The 22,563-nt window shown below is 37.1% G+C and overlaps 1 protein-coding gene across 1 annotated transcript in view; it reads left to right on the top strand.

The window, feature by feature from the left end:
• The window catches only part of LOC121867105 (protein arginine methyltransferase NDUFAF7, mitochondrial-like), an 80,684-nt gene that overhangs the window by 50,560 nt on the left and 7,561 nt on the right, over positions 1-22,563 (top strand). The window contains 5 exon segments of the mRNA XM_042366863.1: positions 19,091-19,208; positions 20,053-20,321; positions 20,472-20,615; positions 21,580-21,673; positions 21,676-21,752. Coding sequence (XP_042222797.1) covers positions 19,091-19,208; positions 20,053-20,321; positions 20,472-20,615; positions 21,580-21,673; positions 21,676-21,752 — 702 coding nt within the window.

Genomic DNA, 22,563 nt, shown 5'->3' with positions numbered 1-22,563 from the left:
ACACACACACACACACACACACACACACACACACACACACACACACACACACACACACACACACACACACACACACACACACACACACACACACACACACACACACACACACACACACACACACACACACACACACACACACACACACACACACACACACACACACACACACACACACACACACACACACACACACACACACACACACACACACACACACACACACACACACACACACACACACACACACACACACACACACACACACACACACACACACACACACACACACACACACACACACACACACACACACACACACACACACACACACACACACACACACACACACACACACACACACACACACACACACACACACACACACACACACACACACACACACACACACACACACACACACACACACACACACACACACACACACACACACACACACACACACACACACACACACACACACACACACACACACACACACACACACACACACACACACACACACACACACACACACACACACACACACACACACACACACACACACACACACACACACACACACACACACACACACACACACACACACACACACACACACACACACACACACACACACACACACACACACACACACACACACACACACACACACACACACACACACACACACACACACACACACACACACACACACACACACACACACACACACACACACACACACACACACACACACACACACACACACACACACACACACACACACACACACACACACACACACACACACACACACACACACACACACACACACACACACACACAGTCAGTTACTGTGTAGAGTGATCGTCTCCGTGAGGGGGCGATTTGCACTTTTTCAGGTCTGACTTAAGACTATCTTACACCTTGTCCATTGCCCCTCAGCATTATGTGTACCATTAGTTAGGTGACTGTGAAGTAGCTGCTTTGGCAGTCTACTATCTCCATGTTGGTAACAGGTCCATGTTGGTAACAGGATCAATCCAACATAGTTGCTCATCGGTAATGGCAGCCTTGATGCTTTTCCAGTTGGTGTCTATGCAGAATATTGGCATTTGTTCTCTTTGTCTTCCAGCGAACTTGGAGGATGGAATGTAGACTACGTTAGAAAGTTTCTACTTAAGGTGCCTCCTGTATGTAATAATAATGATAAAATGATAATAATGTAATAGTTGCCCCTCGTGTAACGAGGGTGGCCAGCCCAAGGGCCACCCAGGCGTGAATTTGTTTAAGGTGTAGCCGCTGTCGCCAACACACAAACCACACCCTAAGTTAACGAGTTGCATGACCCAGTGTCAAGGAATAGACCAAGAAGACAGGACAACTTGCCAACTGCACTGGCTAACCATTACCCCCGGAATACGATCCGCAAATTGATTAACATCCAGATTCCCAATTACTGCTGGGTAGACAGAGGCAAATGGCATAAAGAAACTTGCCCATAGTTTTACCCTGCCTGGAAATCGAACCCGGGTCCGGCCGCTTGCGAGGTGAGGCTACTGACCATTATACCACAGGTCGCCTGTATGTGACCCATGTCTCGCTGCCATACAGCAGGGTGAGGAGAATCACTGATCGTTATACATGCAGCTTTGTAGATAATTTCAGCTCCCTACAGCTGAAGACAAGGATGCAGAGTCTACCAAAGGCTTGAGATGTACATTAGATCCGATGTTGAATCTCTTTACCAATGTCCAGTGGGTGGACAGGTGGGTAGGTACTGTACTGTACTCACCAGCAGAAACTGTCGTCTTGAGCTTGTTATGCAGACAGACCAAATGGTGATGTGATACAGGTTAGCCTGCCTTTATCCTGTACCATCTATTGTAGCAGATGTTGCAAACTGTCACTCTTCTCCTCCATGAAAGAAGGATTGTACACACACTGTTCAGTATTTTGTATATACACCCCTTAGACACTAGCATACACTGTCCAGTGTCCACTCTATGTACAGTACTGTACATATCATGCTTAGTGAATGTACAGCAAAGTATACATATCTGTAATCACTCTTTATGTCTTAATACTGCTTTAACACCATTTTAACATTATTCTTGGCTGATTATATACTGGTACAGAAATATGCAGTACTGCACAACACAGACTGTACAAAAAACAGCAGTGAGCTTTTAACAAGCTTGTACAATGGCAGCAGACAATGAACTAAGAGTGTCATGTGCAAAACTTTGAGGAGACAGACTGCAAGATGCATCAGCCAATCATAGGCATTCCATGCAGTCAATAACAGTAGTGGCCAAATGTAGCTCATGCGCACTCTGAGCCTACCCACCCATGCGCCCAGCACAAGTCCCTGTGTCGGAAACATATGCAATCTCTGGGAAATTCATTTGAATTACCAGAACGGAGAGATTTTCTCAGAATGCTCAAAAATTTTCCATCTATTAGAGAGTTCCAGGGATCAAAGATTCTGGCTATTTGGAGAGAGTACTATATATCATATTAGAAAATAAAGGCCTTCCGTTTCATTGTACAGGTACACCACCGATTATCCGGGAACTGATGGTCCGGCACCTCCTTTAGTCCGAACAAAATTATGACAGGCACTTAACTTCCTTCCCTCCCTCCCAGCCTGGGTGAAGCTAGTTTTAGGCTTAAAATTTTTATCTAATGAAATGTAGTTGACTAGACTTAGCAGAATATAAATTGCATTGTTGGAGTCCTTGTAAGATAATGGTTAATTTGAGTACAGTATAAGCATCACATAGTTGCACAAGATATAGAAATTTTAGTCTAGAGTAGTACATTTGTGTACAAGTTTTTAAACTCATATTTCGGAAGATATACGTAACTTTCTTCATTTATTTTTACTCATTTACATGCACACACCATCCTAAATATATATTGTGAAAAAAGTAAAAGAAATAACTGTCCTAAGGGTACACCTGTAATAAGTTAATTACTAACAATTTTATGTCCAGTGCAAATTATGTGATGTTTATATTAAATTAATCACTATCTTACAAAAATTACAGCAATGCAAATTATTTACTGCCAAGTCAATTCAGTGATATTTTATAAGGGAAAAACTAAAACTCCTTCTGTTTTGATAACTACGCACTTTGTTATCTCCCCTCCCTGACAGCTGTTAACACGTCAAGCCCCCCCCCCTTCTCTTTCCTCACAGCCAGCCAGGGAGCAGCTTAAGCTAAAGTTTTTAGTTTATAAAATGTTGCAGACTAGACTTAGCAAAATATTAATTACATTGCAGGAATCCCTGTAATATAGTGATTTAAAAATAACATAGTTTGTACAAGAGATAAATTTTAGTCTAGTGTAGTACAGTACATTTGAGTACAAAGTGTGTACGGTAATGTTGCTCAAAATTATGGCTTTTTCACATTTAATATTTGTTTAATTTAAGTTTCTAGCAGTCCATGGTGCTTTAGAGACATGGGAGGTGTATCATTAGTGGGTCAGAGGTGTATTGTTGAATTATTATTACCTGACCTCAGTTGGTCCGGTAAAACAGATAATCCGGCAAGGCTTTGGAACCAAGGGTGCCGGAAAATCAATGGTGTACCTGTACAGATATCCCTCATTACACAAACATTCGATCTACAAATATTTGGTTATATGAATATTCTATTCTTACACGTTTTTCTTAATATAAGAAATCTATTTTTGCTTATATGAATGATGGTCCTTACTCAGCCCACCCCCAACTGGTGAGTGCAGACTGCCCTCCATCAAGGTAATAGTGTACTGTATACCAAATTTATGATTTGATTACTTGTTTAATGTGTTAGGTACTAAATTACAGTAGTTAGGTACAGTAATACATTACAGTGGTTAGGTACTAAGTTATGGTAGGAGGTACAACATGCCATGAAAATCTCAGAGATTTTTAATTCATGGACCTCAATTATTTGCAGGTGACACCCTGAATGTACCCAAGAGTGTCTAAGGGTAGTTTTAAAGTTACTGGCAGTTCTGAGGGCGGGACATAGTAATTCGTTCTAGAGACAGTAATTTCTTTAACTTGTTGTTACGAGCCCTTCTCCTTCACCACTTACCAAGCTTTCACCACTGGATACCAGTGTCCAGGGTAGTATGTATAGAAGCAGTAGATATCTCAAGTGTTGTCGAATTACCACTGGCTGTCCTGCCAGTCTCCGGTAATTTACCGACAAACGGTATCAGTGTACAGATAACAACAGGCAGGTAGTTCCACCAGGTCACAGAAACACACTTACACTATAGTCTTCTTTAATAAGCAATAATTCTTCACAACACTGTTAACAAGGTAATGGCTTCACAGCTGGACTTCTCACTTCGAATACACTGTATACTGTAGTCGGCACACTGCCAATGTACAATTCCTTAGTCTTTTCACTTTATATATTGATCATAACAATTCCACAATACTTGCACAACAATTGTCTTCAGTTGTTCTGTTAGGCTTATTCTTTACACTCTGAACAGAAGCAATTGACCCACTCAAGACCGCTCACCGCTTATATATAGTTCGTCAGACGCCTTGAGCATTCTAGCGACGTCCAGATGCGGGAGGTCGGCTCGAGACACGCCTGGAGAATTCTAGAATGATCTAGGCTTACAATAAGAAGTAAATCATATCAAAAATGATGTAATACATTAAAACAAATTCTTACATAATTAATACATCAATATACTGTATACACGGAAATTTCACTAAATTTGCCAAAATAAATGCTGCATGGGACAGAAAACAATCAAAACACTTAGTTTACAAAATTATAATACGAAATTATGCCTCGGCATAACACTGTATTGTATACTGTACAGTAGAATGTCGATTTATAGCGATTCAATTTAAGATTATTGATTTAAAGTAACACCCACAATTAAGGACAATGTTTTAATTTAAAGCGAATCTTTCCTATTTTGCACGAGTCATTCTGGTGCATCATATTTTAAAATTTATGCCTAATGTTTCTCTGGGCATGCTACACTGTCCTTAGGGCAAAGCTGTACTGTACATGTACTCAAAATAATGTACTAAATGATTACTAAAATTTTTGTCTAGTGCAAACTGTAGCATAATTATATTAAAATTAATCATTATCTTATAAGAATTCCAGCAATGTAAATTCTATTCTCCCAGGTCACTTCTGTGTCATTTTATAAACAAAAAACATAAACTCAATCTAAAGGACATAAATAAACAAATAAATGCTTCACCAGACCTTCGGGCCCAACTGTCAAACGTGTCACTGTCACCCCCCATCTTCCCAGCCAGGGTTGGGTGGTTATAGGCTTACAGTTTTTATCTTATATAGTATCACAGACTAAAGTTAGGAGAATATAATTTGCTATGTAAATAAATTTTAGCCCTTTGTAATAAAATTGATTAGAACATGTCAGTTCTGTGACATTTTATAAGAGAAAAACTTAAAGTCACTCCTAAGGACAGATAAATAAATAAGCACTAGACCGTTAACAATCGTCAACTGTCAAACATATCACCTCACCTCCCCCCATATCCCCCATCTTCCCATTAGCTGATCGCTAGTAAACAGACCATTTCACGTCCCATAATTTTAGCTGTGTTGATTTATGAGTGTTTGTTTTAACATAATACTACAAAAAACAATGTTTTATTTATTCCAGGAGATGGGCTGAGGTGCATCTGGGTAGACTCTCAGTCTTTATAGTATTTTGTTCCTCTCAAGTACCAAACTAAATTATTCCATTGAAACAACACTCCGATTTAGTGCTAATTCGGTTTAAAGCAACCTCTCTTGGAACGTACCTCCATTAACCGACCCTCGATTTTTTACGGGGATTAGCCCACCCGGGCACAGGTCACTGACCCACATCGGGGCCTAGGGGGGCGATAATGTGTAGTCGTAGTCATGTATATACAAGTACCGTAGTAGTATATTTTGTTTATTTACAATATGTTGTATGTATTTTCATTAACAAATACAGCTGTGTTGGTCGGACTGCAGTTCAGTCGCTCTGTGTAATATGCTTCGTTTAGACTCTCGGAAAACTTTCACCAGTACGGGCCTGGAAAAATTCCGGTCTCCATACCTGGAAATCTCTCCTACCCAGAATCCCTCTTCACCAATATTCCAGGTAACTGGGAGATTACTGTACATTAGAACGTCGATGTAAAGCGAATCAATTTAAAATTATTGATTTAAAGTGACACCCACAATTAACCTGCACAGAGTCAACGGCGTAACAGTTACACCGCAATGTTACTGTACTCCCAGCGTCAATGGCGTAACAGTTATGCCAATATACGTTCGAGATAAATGAATAAGTACTGTAAAATCTATACTTCTAATGCAAAAGTGAAACCAAATAAAAAAATAAATAATTATAAAATCATAAAAAAAACTCGTATTGGTGAAAATTATTATAAAAATGAGTGTAAATAATACAAAAAAAGCATAAATATACACTAATACCCTGATTTACGCGGTCAATTGAACCCACAGAGGTCCGCGTAAAACGAGAAACGCGTAAATGGAATAACAGAACATATGGGATTAATTGAAATAGAGACTGGGCCGACTCCCAAACTCCACTTTTTCCGACACAATACCGACACAATACCTATGTTGTAGTAAAAATAACATCTTAATTTTATGATGGTTGCACACAATATTTAAGAGAAATACAGTCGCCAGGTTAATGTCCATTTAAATATGGACTCAACTCCCCCCCCCCCCTTCCAAGCTCGCTGGCTCCTCCCTCTCTGAGAAATGTTTGGGTGAAAACACTAGATTTTAAGGTATAGTAATAGGATAATATAATTGACATTGCTGGATTCCTTGCAAGACCAGGAATATTTTGAATGTACACATCATATATTTTGCACAAAAGATAACATATTTGCTATGTGTAAACAAAATTCTTAAATTAGATCTAAAATTTGTATGTCTAATGCAAAATCCATGATGTTTATATTTAAAATGATCATCATATTGTAAGAATTCCAGCAATGCAAATTATATTCTGGCCGGGTAATTTGTATGAATTTTATGAGCTAAATAAAAAAATTATACTTCACCATCATATATGAGTAAATGCACAGCTTAAATTGGGCATTCCGGTTCTGGCAGGGACCGCGTAAACGTGGAAACGTGTAAACGAAAACCGCGTAAACCGAGGTATTACTGTACAGTCGGCCATTAACATATGCGGGTTTAACTTACACGGATTTGCAAATACGCGGATTGCCACTGGAGGAATATACATTCAAAGGAATATACATTATTCAAATCGCGCGCGACACCACACACACACACACACACACACACACACACACACACACACACACACACACACACACACACCGCCCGCGCCACCCTTACGGCTGCCATGCTCTTTCAATAAACTATTAATTATAATTATTATTATTATTATTATTATTATTATTATTATTATTATTATTACAGTATAATTATAATAATAATTATTATTATTATTATTACAATCGGCCCTTAACATACGCGGGTTTATAATACACGGATTTGCAAATACGCGAATTGCCCCACCGGAGGAATATTCTGTACATTGAAGTAATTGAAGTACATTCAAATCGCGCGCGGCACCGAACACGGGACACCGCCCGCTCCTGCAACCTCACACACACACACGCATAGCTCTCCCTCACTCAGTCAGTCTCGCTGTAACCAAGCTTGTGTTGACATCAGCATTAGTTGCAAAAATATTACATTTCCGTGAATGTATTATATCAAGCACAGTATGAATAGAATATCACTAATATAACAGTACAGGTTGTACCTCTCTAGTCCGGCAACCTCGGGACCTGACCGGTGCCAGACCATGGAAATTGCCGGACCATGGAAATTCACCCTTTTCCTGGATAGATAGTGACTTGTGCTTATGCGTGGAAGCACTAGCACCACTTTCTCTGTGTCATGGTCTCTTTGAAGACATATTGAAGGGTTAAATGTCGTATAGTAGCTTCTCAAATTTCGGGAGTTTTTAATTCTTAACGTATTTTATTGGAACACACAAAAAAATAAATAAATAAAAATTTTGACGGCGGAAACTTGAATTTCGACGGGTTTGAACGGCCCGCCAACATGCAGACGACGTGCATAATCGTGTAAACAGCGTCATTTCTCTTATGTACAAAAGATTCATTATTGTTTATTACTGAATGTCTTTTTTATTGAATTAATGTTTATGTGTGCAAAATGAGCAATACAATTCATTAATAATACGTAGAATATTAAAACACACGAGGAAATGACACAGCATTGTTTTCGTTGATTACAAAACCAGTGACTGACTGGTTCTACATATAAAACTGAAGAAAATAAGACCTTGGTTGTAGCTGTAGTAAAATTAATATGGTTGTTTTAAGTAATGTTATTTAATGTTAATAAATGGAACAATAGAAGTAGCTAACGATAATGGTAAAGAAAAAGAGAGATCGCATATGTAAGTGCGCATGCGCACACGTGAAAACATATCATCATTACTTTACATAAGAATATGAAAGCAACACTTATTTACTGTTCATATATATTTTAATTAATGTTTCTGAATTTGTTTTTATTGAATTAATGTACGTGTGTGCAAAATTAACAATACAATTTATTAATAATACGTGGAATATTAGAGGAGACGAGACGGCTGCCGGCATTGTTTATGTTAAAGCTTACGAAACCAGTGACTGATTGGTTCTACATATAAAACTGAAGAAAATAAGACCCTGAGTTTAGCTGTAGTAAAATTAATGTAAAAAATGAATATGGTTGCTTGAAGTACCTGTAATGTTATTTAATGTTAATAAATGGAACAATATAAGTAGCTAACCATTAATGGTAAAAAAAAAAGTGAGACTGCTCGTATGTAAGTGCGCACATGTGAAAATATATCGTCATTACTCTACATAAGAATATGAAAGCAACACTTATTTACTGCTCATATATATTGAAGGGTTAAATGTTGTACTCTGTATAGACAAGCAGAGAGAGAGAGAGCAGCCGAACTGCCGGATGTAAACAAACCTTAATTTCCCGCGGCTTTTTTTTTTTAAGGGGATTAGCCCACCCGGGCATAGGTCACTGACCCACATTGGGGCCTGAGGGGCAAAAATTTAATACTCCTGTAATAATAATAATAATAATAATAATTCAGATAAAAAAAAAACAAAAAACAAAACTGCCTATCTACTTATTGGACAAACTAAAATCGTTCTGGACCACGGGAGTTTCCGGACAACAGAATGCCGGACTAAAGAGGTACAACCTGTATTGCAATGATATTATATTCATACTGTGCTTGATATACTACATTCATGGAAATGTAATATTTTTGCTGAAATGACGTACGTATTACAGTGGAAAGTGGGATAAAATCGTGACGAAAACAATGACTTTCGCTTTCTTTCGTTCGAAAGATGTTACCATAATCGCTTTTCGAATGGTTTTCAGTTAAAAAAACTGTTGCATCACAAGTGAATTAGGATAGAATATTATTGTAATACAACAGTTTTTTTAACTGAAAACAATTCAAAAAGGGACTACGGTAACATCTTTTGAACGAAAGAAAGCGAGTCATTGCTTTTGTCACTTTCCACTGTAATACGTACGTCATTTCAGCAAAATATTACATTTCCATATTCTCAGAAATAAATAGTAGTTTTGCTGAAACGTAATGCATTTCAATGTAAATTAGGATAAACTACATGAAAACAAAAGACTTTACCTATCCTTCCGATGTTCAAGATATGTTACTCATTTTTTTAGTAGTTTTCGGTTAAAATACTCTTATATTAGTGATATTCTATTCATACTGTGTTTGATATAATACATTCACGGAAATGTAATATTTTTGCAACTACAATGCTGATGTCAACACAAGCGTGGTTACAGCGAGACTGACTGAGTGAGGGAGAGCTATGCGTGTGTGTGTGAGGTTGCGGGAGCGGGCGGTGTCCCGTGTTCGGTGCCGCGCGCGAGTTGAATGGCGCGCGATTTGAATGTACTTCAATTACTTCAATGTACAGAATATTCCTCCGGCGGGGCAATCCGCGTATTTGCAAATCCGTGTATTATAAATCCGCGTATGTTAAGGGCTGACTGCACAACAGTTTTTAACTGAAAACCATTCGAAAAGCGATTACGGTAAAATCTTTTGAACAACGAAAGAAAGCGAAAATCATTGTTTTCATCATGATTTTATCCCACTTTCCACTGTAATACGTACGTCATTTCAGCAAAAATATTACATTTCCATATTTATTTCTGAGAATATATTCATTCAGTCACAGTTACAGTAAAATATTCTTGTGATGTAATATTTTAATGAAAATACTGTACCCGGTAATTAGAAACACAGTATTGTAGTTTTCTTTTGTTTCAAATTTAATTAACAAAGATTGATGTTTCAAATGTAATGAACAAAAATTTATGTATCTATAAATAAACTTTAAAAAATGAATACTTTATGTTTTACATCGTCCTGTGCTACCATACCATGCATTTGGCTACTTTGGGCTTGCTATGATGACGCAAGAGATATGTCCTGGCAACTGTACTGACACTCACAGCTGGTGGTGCGTTCTTTCCATTGTTTACTGGTAGTTACTGGTAAATATTTTTCAACCTAACGAAACTATTACCCGTTTAGAGGTCTACCCCCAATTTTTTGCCAAAAATTTGGTCTTAAAAAGTCAAACTACACACAGGCATATACGGTAAATAAGGACATGGGGGGCCAGGGGTGTTTTTAGGGGGAGGCAGAAAAAATACACGGATTCTTAACATTCACGGGTATCTCTGCTACCTAACCCCCGCGTATGTTAAGGGCCGACTGTATTGATGTTCCGAAATCGAGATAGGCGATAAAAAAGAAAAAACAGCAACAGACAGTGAAAACTTATGGTAATTAGCATAATTCCAGTTTCACTCAATGAAAAATGGCAACACTCATAAAACTCTACGGGTTCTACTCGTAAACTTTCAACGCCGCGACACGTTCACCCATGGGCGTAACTACACCTTCCATGGTCTGGTGAGTTGCTAAATGATGTTTTTCCCTCATTATATGATAGTATAAGTACATTTCAGCCAAAATCCAAAAGTAAAAAAATTGCTGACGCCAGCCGAACATAATTATATTAACTTAGCTGACGCCGTACGCAAATCTTTCCTATTTTACATGAGTCAAATCTGGCGCGGATTACCCCAGGGGTTAGGTTACAATTTCCAATTTCAAGCTCAAATTTTTCAAAATGGGTCGTAAGCCCGCCAAACGCTCCACCCCCACCATCCCACCTCTCTTGTCTTCAGTTGCCGCTTGGGTATTGTCAGAGTAACACCTGCCTCTCGTGTGTGTCAATTTAATGCGCTTAAACTTCTCTCATATTCGTTCATAATGCCCAAACACAAGCCAACTCTATAGTGTACATTTACTCAAATGTACAGTAGAACGTCGATTAAAAGCGATTCAATTTAAGATTATTGATTTAAAGAGACACCCACAATTAAGGACAATGTTTTAATTTAAAGCGAATGTTTCCTATGTTGCGCGAGTCAATCTGGTGCATCATATTTTAAAATTTGCGCCTAATGTTTCTCTGGGGACGCTACATTGTCCTAAGGGCAAAGCTGTACTGTACATGTACTCAAATTAATGTACTAAATGATTACTAAAAAAATTATCTTGTGCAAGCTATAGCATGATTATATTCAAATTAATCGCCGTCTTATAAGAATTCCAGCAATGTAACTTATATTCTCCCCGATCACTTCTGTGACATTTTATCAACAAAAAATAAAAACTCAATCTAAAGGACATAAATAAACAAATAAATACTTCACTAAACCTTCGGCCCCAACTGTCAAACGTGTCACTCTCCCTTCCTCCCCCCCCCCCAATCTTCCCAGCCATGGTTTGGTGGTTATAGGGTTACAGTTTTTATCTTATATAATATCACAGACTAAAGTTAGGAGAATATAATTTTCAATGCTAGAATCCTTGCAAGACAGCGAATAATTTGAATATAAATGTCATATATTTTGCACAAGAGATAAAAATTTTATCCCTTTGTAATAAAATTAATTCAAATTTTTTTTTATGTCTAATGCAAACTATAGCATGTATATATTCAAACAAATCACTATCTTATAAGAATTCCAGCAATGTTAATTATATTCTCCCAGGTCAGTTCAGTGACATTTTTTAAGAGAAAAACTTAGTCATCCTTAAGGACAGATAAATAAATAAGCTCTAGACCTTGGCATCAACTGTCAAACATATCACCTCACCTCCCTTCCTCCAACCATCTTCCCAGCCAGTAAACAGACCATTTTGCATCCCCTAATTTTAGCTGTATTGATTGATGAGTGTTTGTTTTAACATAATTCTACAAAAAACAATGTTTTGTTTATTCTAGAAGAAGGGCTGAGGTGCATCTGGGTAGACTCTCAGTCTTTTAGTATTTTGTGTTTCTCTCAAGTACCAAACTAAATTATTCCATTGAAACAACACTTCGATTTAGTGCTAATTCGGCTTAAAGCAACCTCTCTTGGAACATATCTCGCGTTATATTGATGTTTTACTGTAGTAAATAATTACTAAAAAATGTTTGTCTAGTACAAACTATATCATATGTATATTCAAATTAATCACTATCTTACAATAATTCCAGCAATATAAGTTATATTCTCCCAGGTCCATTCATTGACATTTTAGAAGCGAAAAATAAAAACTCACTCTAAAGGGCATGTAAATAAATAAATAAATACTTTACTAGACCTCCCAGCACCAGCTGTCAAACACATCATCTCCCCTCTTCCTCCCTCCCTCTCCCCCATCTTTCCAGCCAGGGTTTGGTGGTTTTAGGCTTCAAGTTTTTATCCTATAAAATATCTCAGACTAAAGTTAGGAGCATATAACTTGCATTCCTAGAATCCTTGCAAGACAGCAAATAATTTGAATATAGACATCATATATTTTGCCCAAGAGATAAAAATTTTAGTACATTAGTGTAGTGCATTTTAGTAATGTACAAGTTTTACAAGAGTATTTTTGGTTTAGGTTTACATGTCTTTTTTCATTTATTTTTACTCATTTACATGTACACACCATCCTAAAAAAAAAAGTAAAAGAAATATTTGTCCTCTACTGTACTCAAATATCCTAAATACAGTATTACCCCGCCTAACGCGGTTTCACTTAACGCGTTTTATCATATACGCGGTGCCTCGCCAGAGCTGAACTTTCACTTAACACGGATTTTTTCCACATATACGCGGTGAGTGTCCGGCTCGAGACGCTATTTTTAGATTTGCCCCACCCTCCACCCTGCCTGACTGCCTGTTTTAGCTCATAAAATTCATACAAATTACCCGGCCAGAATATAATTTACATTGCTGGAATTCTTATAATTTGGTGATCATTTTGAATATAAACATCATATATTTTGCATTAGACATACAAATTTTAGATAAAAATTTTTCTCAGAGTAACTATGTTATCTTTTGTGCAAAATATATGACATTTATATTCAAAATATTCCTGGTCTTACAAGGAATCCAGCAATGTCAATTATATTATCCTAACTTTAGTTTGAGGTATTATTTATTACAAAAAAGTTAAGTATTCTGGTTTTCCCACACATCTCCTTGGGACGGTTGGTGGGGGGTGGGGGGGAGGGAGGGACCGACCGACCATCTGTTACCCAGTGAAGAATATTTTTTTTTTTTATTAACTGAAGATATTTGTTTTAGCTCATAAAATTCATACAAATTACCCGGTCTGAATATAATTTACATTGCTGGAATTCTTATAATTTGATGATCATTTTGAATATAAACATCATATATTTTGCATTAGACATACAAATTTTAGATAAAAATTTTTCTCAGAGTAACTATGTTATCTTTTGTGCAAAATATATGACATTTATATTCAAAATATTCCTGGTCTTACAAGGAATCCAGCAATGTCAATTATATTATCCTAACTTTAATCTGAGGTATTATTTAATACAAAATGTTAAAAACTCTTGAAGGGAGGATTGGTGGGGGGTGAGGGTTGGGACTGACCGCGCGGTTGGAAGAGGGGGGAGGCAAGGTGGGGTACTTTGATTGACAGATAGTGTCGTGAAGATTATTTTTTTTTTTATTAACTGAAGATATTTGTTTTAGCTCATAAAATTCATACAAATTACCCGGTCAGAATATAATTTACATTGCTGGAATTCTTATAATTTGGTGATCATTTTGAATATAAACATCATATATTTTGCATTAAACATACAAATTTTAGATAAAAATTTTTCTCTAGGTAACTATGTTATCTTTTGTGCAAAATATATGACATTTATATTCAAAATATTCCTGGTCTTACAAGGAATCCAGCAATGTCAATTGTATTATCCTAACTTTAGTTTGAGGTATTATTTATTAAAATTTAGTGGTTTTCCCCCAAAAATTTCTCAGAGGGAAGAGCCGGCAGTGTAGTGTGAGAGGGGGAGTGAGTTGAGTCCATTATTTGAATGGACATTAACTTGGCGACTGTATTTCTCTATTTCTCTTAAGTATTAATTGTGTGCATGTACCATCATAAAATTAAGATGTTATTTTTACTACAACATAGGTATGTGCCTTCAAAAAGTGGAGTTTGGGGGTCAGGCCAGTTTCTATTGGAATTAATCCCATATGTTCTGTTGTTCACTTAACGCGGATTTCACTTAACACGGGACCCTCTGGGTTCTATTGACCGCGTTAAGTGGGGTACAACTGTAATTAAAATAATTTTTATGTCTAGTGCAAACTACTGTACAGTATAGTCTCGTTTTACGCGGTCAATTAAACCCATGGAGGTCCGAGTAAATCGATAAACGCGTAAACGAAATAACAGAACATATGGGATTTATTGAAATAGAGACTGGGCCGTCCCCCAAACTCCACTTTTTCTGACACAATACGTACGTTGTAGTAAAAATAACATCTTAATTTTATGATGGTATGCACACACAATTACTATTTAAGAGAAATACCAATAATATTAGGTTTTTTAACACTTACGTTAGTAGAAGAGATGGCTGGATACACGGGGATGGGGGGTTGGTTCCGAGGCAGAGGGCAGATTATTGGCCCTCACCTGTATCACCTGTATCACTATTCACCACAGAGGCTAGCAGGGCCTCCTTGTCAAGCCCCTTAAAGTCCATATCCTCACTATCACTGACTTGGGCTGGCTGTGGTGGGTGGCGGGTGAAGAACTCGGTAATGTTTTGATGACGGGGCGACCTAGCGCGCACCCTGCCCGCGCCGCTTCCCGCGTAACTAATGATTGCCGTTTCTGGCCAGGTGCCGCGTAAATGACCTACCGCGTAAAGGGAATCCGCGTAAATCGAGACTGTACTGTATAGCATGTTTATATTCAGATTAATCACTATCTTACAAGAATTCCATTAATGTAAGTTATAATCTCCCCGGTCAATTCAGTGATATTTTATAAGCGAAAAACAGATAAGACACACAGGGTTCATGTCACCCCCTACTCCTCCCCCCTGCCTGGCTGTCAACACATCACCTCCCCTTTCCCAGGGGTGAAAGTGGTTTTAGGCTTAAAATTTTTATCTTATAAAATGTCACAGACTAAAGTTAGGAGAATATAATATGCATTGCTGGAATCCTTGCAAGATAGCAAATAATTTGAATGTAGACTTTACACACCTCAAATAAGGGATAAGGGATTATGGACCTGTATTACATGTACATTACAGTAGTGTTTATGAGTTCTAGTGTATCTGGGTAGACTCTCAGTCGAGGGCAGGGGGAGGACCAGCATAAAGTAATGAAAAACTAAGTTGAGAAGAAAGTAAAAGTGTTTGGTCTGTCAGACGAGAGGCGGGTGATGCGCTGCGCCGGCGAGATCACCCTCTCATGTCAGCTGATTGCTAATAAACAGACCATTTCACATCCTGTAATTTTAGCTGTGTTGATTAATGAGTGTTTGTTTTAGCATAATACAGTAAGTTCTCAAATTTCGCGAATTTTTAATTCAACGTTTTTTATTTGGACAAAAAAAAAAATACCGTACACAATTTCAAATTTTGACGGTGGAAACTCGAATTTCGACGGATTTGAGAGGCCCGCCAATGTTCACACTTGCACAATCATGTAAACAGCGCCATTTCTCTTATGTACAAAAGATTCATTATTGTTAATTACTGAATGTCTTTTTGATTGAATTAATGTTTATGTGTGCAAAATGAACAATACAATTCACTAATAATACTTAGAATATTAAAACACACGAGGAGACGAGACAGCATTGTTTTCGTTAATGTTTACAAAACCAGTGACTGATTGGTTCTACATATAAAACTGAAGAAAATAAGACCCTGGTTGTAGCTGCAGTAAAATTAATGCAAAAAAAAATTAATATGGTTGTTTTAAGTAATGTTACTTAATGTTAATAAATGGGACAATAAAAGTAGCTAACCATTAATGGTAAAGAAATAAGTGAGACTGTGGATATGTAAGTGTGCACATGTGAAAATATATTGTCATTACTCGACATAAGAATATGAAAGCAACACTTATTTACTGTTCATATATGTTTTCTTTAATGTTTCTGAATTTAAAAAAAAAAGTTCTACCCACCAATGGTGGTAAAGTTGAAAACATAAGGACAGCCAATGTTGTTGTGTGTGTTTTTACTCGGATGACGAAGTTGCCAAGTCATCAGGTTCAACTCTAGCTGAAGCTGTAGAACATAAAAACTTTTTCTGTGTTATTTTTAGTTTTTATTTAACTTTATCTGTGTTATTTTCATTGGTTTATTAGGATGTTGCTTTATTACAGGTAGTAATTCACCAAAAAAGTAGGGTAAATATGGCAAAATTTAGCCAAACATCAAAAGTACCAGACTCAAATTAATTTTCTCCATAGGAAGTTGTATTTAAATTTGGACGATTTTAATTTTGCGAGGTTTGTACAGTAAATAGGTGTCCAAATATGAGAGCCTACTGTACTACAAAAAACAATGTTTTGCTTATTCTAGGAGATGGACTGAGGTGCATCTGGGTAGACTCAGTCTTTTTAGTATTTTGTGTTTCTCTCAAATACCAAACTAAATTATTCCATTGAAACAACACCTCGATTTAGTGCAAATTCTGTTTAAAGCGACCTCTCTTGGAACATATCTTGTGTTATATCGACGTTCATCTGTATGGGTAAAGTACAGCAAGTTGCTGATTTATGTCGTAGATACAGTTCTAAAAAGTGTGATGTTATTCAGAAAAATGTTATTCAGACAATACTGTATATTCCCAGGGCACATTTTTGCCTAACTCTAACCCTAACTTTTTCAACACAAACCAGATCAAACTGTGGACTTTGTGTAATAATAGCATACTAAATTGCTGTGCAGGTTAAAAATAAATGCCATCTGAGAATAAACATTTATTAAACAAATAATAATAATAACAGAAAAAAATATCACTAAAAGGTGAGCATCCCGAGTCCTGTCTCCTTCCCAGCCTCTCTGTTTCCAGAATCAACACTAAATTTTCATGTCTAAACTGGTGGAAAGACTGGATTTCTTGGGTAGAGTACCAGCAGGACTGTTTTTAGGATGTTTTCCAGGCATGGGTGTTGAGTGTTGGTGGTACAGCGGTAACGCGCAAAACTTTCATCAATATGTCAAGGGTATGAGCCTCGGCCCGGACACACGTGAGAAGGGTGTTATCCAGTGTGACCTTCACTACCAAACACCACAGGTTTCCCAGTCTGCGGTTTCCTCCTGTACTAACTTTGGATAAACTGCCCAAATGGCGAGTAAGCTGATAAGTGGCAAATATGAAAAAAAAAAAAATAATAATAATCCACAGAGGAGTACTAGTTGTTGTCACCATGGTAATAAAATTGAGACTGAATTTTGATGGGTTGGGAACGCATGGATGAGGTGGGCAGGTGGCACACTACCTCCACACCGCCACACTGGTGCATATGAGGTTCAAAATGATGCTACTGTATACCAGACTTCAGTGACATATACAGGGTGTATCAAATATTGTTCCCTGATTATTAAACGATTTTATATCAAAATGATGTTGCTGGCTCGATGTAAATCAGCGAATGCCTGTAAAGTAACCACATAATTCAGCGAACAGTATGCTACATGTAAACCAAGGACAAGCAAATGAAATCTTGTTATTTAAAAGATTATAGTATACAGTCATCCCTTGGTTATAGCGCACTTGGTTATCGCGATTTTCGTTATCACGCCTCCATCAAAATCTGCACACATGCTGTTATAGCTCATTTTTCAGGCCGAGAATTTAGTAATCACTCAGTTGCCTCCAGGTGTATTGTTACCCCCTTGCTTCACCTACATCTATTGAGGATAAAATCTTTCACCTACAAATTGACAAAAACACATTTGCTGTAATCAGACATATCTAAGTTGCCTCAACAATTGCAACCCCAGTTGCAATTTCAAATTCTGTCATTACTAAGGAATAACGAAGTCTCTGGTGCACTCTAAAATTGAAAGAAAACGGAGGACTCAGACGTCCTGAAGCCATGAGAAAACGGACTCCTCAGACTGGGGACTCAAATAAAGAAAGCATTGCTACATGTTTTGTGGACTACAGAATTGAGCGTACCCTTTTCATCACTTTGTAATAAACCTAGCCATGCCTATGTGTGTTTCTGATACTTACCATAACATTATCTATATCTTTAGTGGGTCTAAATGGTCGTAAAATGGGAAAATTGGGGTTGGGTCTTGGGTGCCTGGAACCAATTAGAATAAATCCCATAGGTTCTGTACTTTCGTTATCGCGTTTTTCGTTATCATGCACTCAGCGCGGTCCCAATTAGGCGTGATAACCAAGAGATGACTGTACATAATATTACAACTGTTTGTCACTTGTTACTCAACCAAGGAATAAAGGGAAACATGATTAAGAAAATGCTAAATATCTTTTTTTTTGCTTCTTTATTCCAGCTCTTTAATTTTGTATAACTCATAATTAGATTATTTCTCTATTTTGTTATTGTTTGAATAGGTCTTGAATCAGTTTGGAGTGTCAGGGGGTGACCTAATTGTGCAGTTTGTGGAAGTATCAGAGGAACTGAGTCAGAAACAGGAAGAAGGATTGTGTGGCATTGTTCAACCAAGTAGAGGTGGGTGTTGCATGCCAGATTAGTACTGTTCTGTACAAGAATATATACATGTGAATAGAATTGTTCTTGAATAGTATCTGCAGTTCACACAGCAGGATACCATATAATAAATTTTTAATCCTTAGGACCAAGCAATTTACAGATTTTGTCTTGTTATGTATTTTTTAATTATGGGCCATAGATTCTGATCAGAATATATTGTAACTTTTAATATAATGTTTTTATACTTAGTGCAGATTCTAAATGTTTTTATTTTTTTTAAAAACTTGTAAGTGTATTTATGAAGAATATTTATTATAAACTTACTGAAATTATAAAACAGTACTTTCCCAAAATCCTTCTTTGTTAGCACTCCCGAAAAGTATGTAGAGATTGGCTATTACCATTGCCATTAAGATTCACTCAAGTGATTCATTGTTGCACCCCTATCTAAATTTTGAAAGATGTCATCTTGTTGCATAATGCCAAGCACAACATTCTTCCACTTTGCAACACTATACCTAATACTGTACTATCATTCCCATAGCTACTTTTTGGATGCCATTTTAAGAAAATATATCACATATACCCGAGAATGGCATATAGCTTTACTACCACATATTCAGATATTGAGAGCAGTGACTTAGTGGTGGTGTGATGGTGTGGGCTATGAAAGTGCACAGTTAATAGAGTGACTCCAAGTTGGTGGTAATTTTGAATGCATTGGACCAAAGATTTTTTGGAATTTAGTATTTTTTTGAAAACATAAATTTTCAGTATTCCATGACTTGAGGATGAATTTTTAAAAAAAGATGATTGCTATTTAAGATATATAAGATAGGTTATAATTTCTCACAAATAACAGATACAGCTGAAGAAGATTTGTATTTTAAGAAGAGTAAAACAATTAGTGGATCACGAGTGTTTTGGCATAGACACCTCAGCACTGTTCCAAAGACCTTCTCTATGTTTCTCGCTCATGAGTTCTTTGATGTGCTGCCTATTCACAAAATTCGGAGAACAAAAGAAGGTTGGCGGGAAGTTCTCATTGACATAGATGAGGATGATGGGCCACATCATCTGCGTTATGTTTTATCCAGGACTCCCACACCAGCCACAAAAATCTATATTCAGGTAAAAGCTCATAAGTTTTTCTTGTGCAAGATAAGTTTTTTCAACAGGAATTTTTTTACAAGTGTCGTATATTGTAATGGGAACTTGACATGGAAGAGCATTGAGATGAAATTCTCTTACTAATGAAAACATAAATTTTTACTTTTTTAGCCTGAAGATACACGTGATGAAATTGAAGTGTGTCCTGATGCTGCAGTATATTGTGGAGAACTGGCAAACAGGATAGAAGAAGATGGAGGCATTGCTCTCATCATGGATTATGGACATGACAACAAAACTACAAGTACCTTTAGGGTAAGTGACGTATTTATGATGTTAAACTTGGCAGATTTTTTATGATAGTTACATTCTTCAAGATGGCAAAGTTTTCCACAAAAAAGTTTTCTGCTTATGAATTAAGAGAGTATTCATGAATGCAGTAACTCCTGAGATGATAATTCTGAATGTGTTGTATATTAGTGCTTGTACAGAATTGAAAGTTGGCCTGAGAGTGTTAGCCTTGCACATCTCTGTAGTGAGAAGTTTTCATTATTGTCTTCAGAGGATGCTGCCTAACAAAAATAGCAGGATATATGAAGGATAGCTATTATTTTCAACCTATAGATGATAATAATTTCACCTGAAGAGTATCATCTGAGGGGTGCCATTTATTTCAAGGAGATATGTGCCAGATTAATAGGTTATAAATCTTGGGTGCGTTTAGGGTAAGGAATTGCATGGTATTATATAGAATGGAAGACACACTAAACTAAGTAGCTAATATAAGCATCAATGTTAGCTCATAGATATAAGTAAATATCACTTGCATTCATGACTGTCAGTGTCAGTGTTGAAAAGTTTACTGATATTAAAAAAGTATAGCTTAAAATTATGACAAATATTGAAGTTTGCTGAAATATGTTTATGGTGTTAACAGTACGTATATCATATTAAAAGACATTTCAGGGGCAGATCCAGGAATATTCAAGGGGGGTCCAAGAATATGTGGGTGGGGGAATGTGGCGAGTGCAACGAGCCCCCCCAGATTTTTTTTAAATCTGACCATTATCATGGGCATTTTGAGGCCATTTTTGAAGCCATGCACACTTGATATTTGGGGATATTCTGAAGTACAATACTGCATTAAAGAAAAAGTACTGTAATTTTCTGGTGAAAAGGGGGGATCCGGACCCCCAGAACATCCCTCCCTGGATCTGCCCTTGCATTTACCTGAGATATAGGTGTAATTATTTATCTTTAAAAAGTACTGCATTTTCAGGCTTTCAAAAACCACGCACTGCATGACCCATTGTGTGAGCCAGGCGCTGCCGATCTGACAACTGATGTGGACTTTTCTTACTTAAAGGAGCAGGTCAGGAGAGACTTGTGACCTATGGCCCTGTAACACAGTCCTCGTTCTTAACAAATATGGGGATTGAGTTGAGACTTAATGTAAGAACTGGGTAATTGTGGATCAACTTATAGAAATCTTTGCAGCTTCTTAGATTATTACTTGATGATGGCTGCACAACAGTTGAGCCAGTGCCATGCAATTAATTTTACAGCCTCATACAGCATGCCCTTCAAATTCGGGGGGGGGTTAGGTTCTCAAAATGGCCGTGAATCGGCAAATCCATAAATAACATTTGCTAACTTGAGGAGAAGTTATTTTACTTGTGTTCAAGAAATGTATATTTCCTTTATGTGTTTGCCCTTAGGACAATTATTTCTTTTACCTGTACAGTATTGTATATATATATGTGTGTGTGTGTGTGTGTGTGTAGACACACACACATAAACATACAAATAAATAATAATGGGAAAATCCTCTCACAAATAATGAGAAACAAATGTCTGAAAAATGTAAGTCCATAATTCCACTTGTGCCTTATTAATAACAAAGCACACACATACTTTTTTACACAATACTGTACAGGTAAAAGAAATAACTGTCTTTAGAATGAATGGCTCCCTGTCCCGGCTGCAAAAATGCCAGTAACTTTAAAACTACCCTTTTACATTTTTGGGTACATCCAGGGTGTTGTCCGTGTATATAATCAAGGTCCACAATTAAAATCTGCATTTTGAAGGGCATGCTGTATATTGTAAGTAAGGGTGACATATTTATTTCATAAATAAACATGTTAAGCAACGAATCTTGTTCATCATCTCGTTTTAATATTTTTTTCACTGCATTATATCTCGGCCTATAAGGCGTCGGGGATCAAATGAATCTTGTTCATCTCGCTTAATATTTTCACAA

Source organism: Homarus americanus, unplaced genomic scaffold (assembly GCF_018991925.1).
Source record: "Homarus americanus isolate GMGI-L3 unplaced genomic scaffold, GMGI_Hamer_2.0 scaffold6317, whole genome shotgun sequence".
Lineage (NCBI taxonomy): Eukaryota > Metazoa > Arthropoda > Malacostraca > Decapoda > Nephropidae > Homarus > Homarus americanus.
This window is presented reverse-complemented; position numbering and strand designations above follow the sequence as displayed.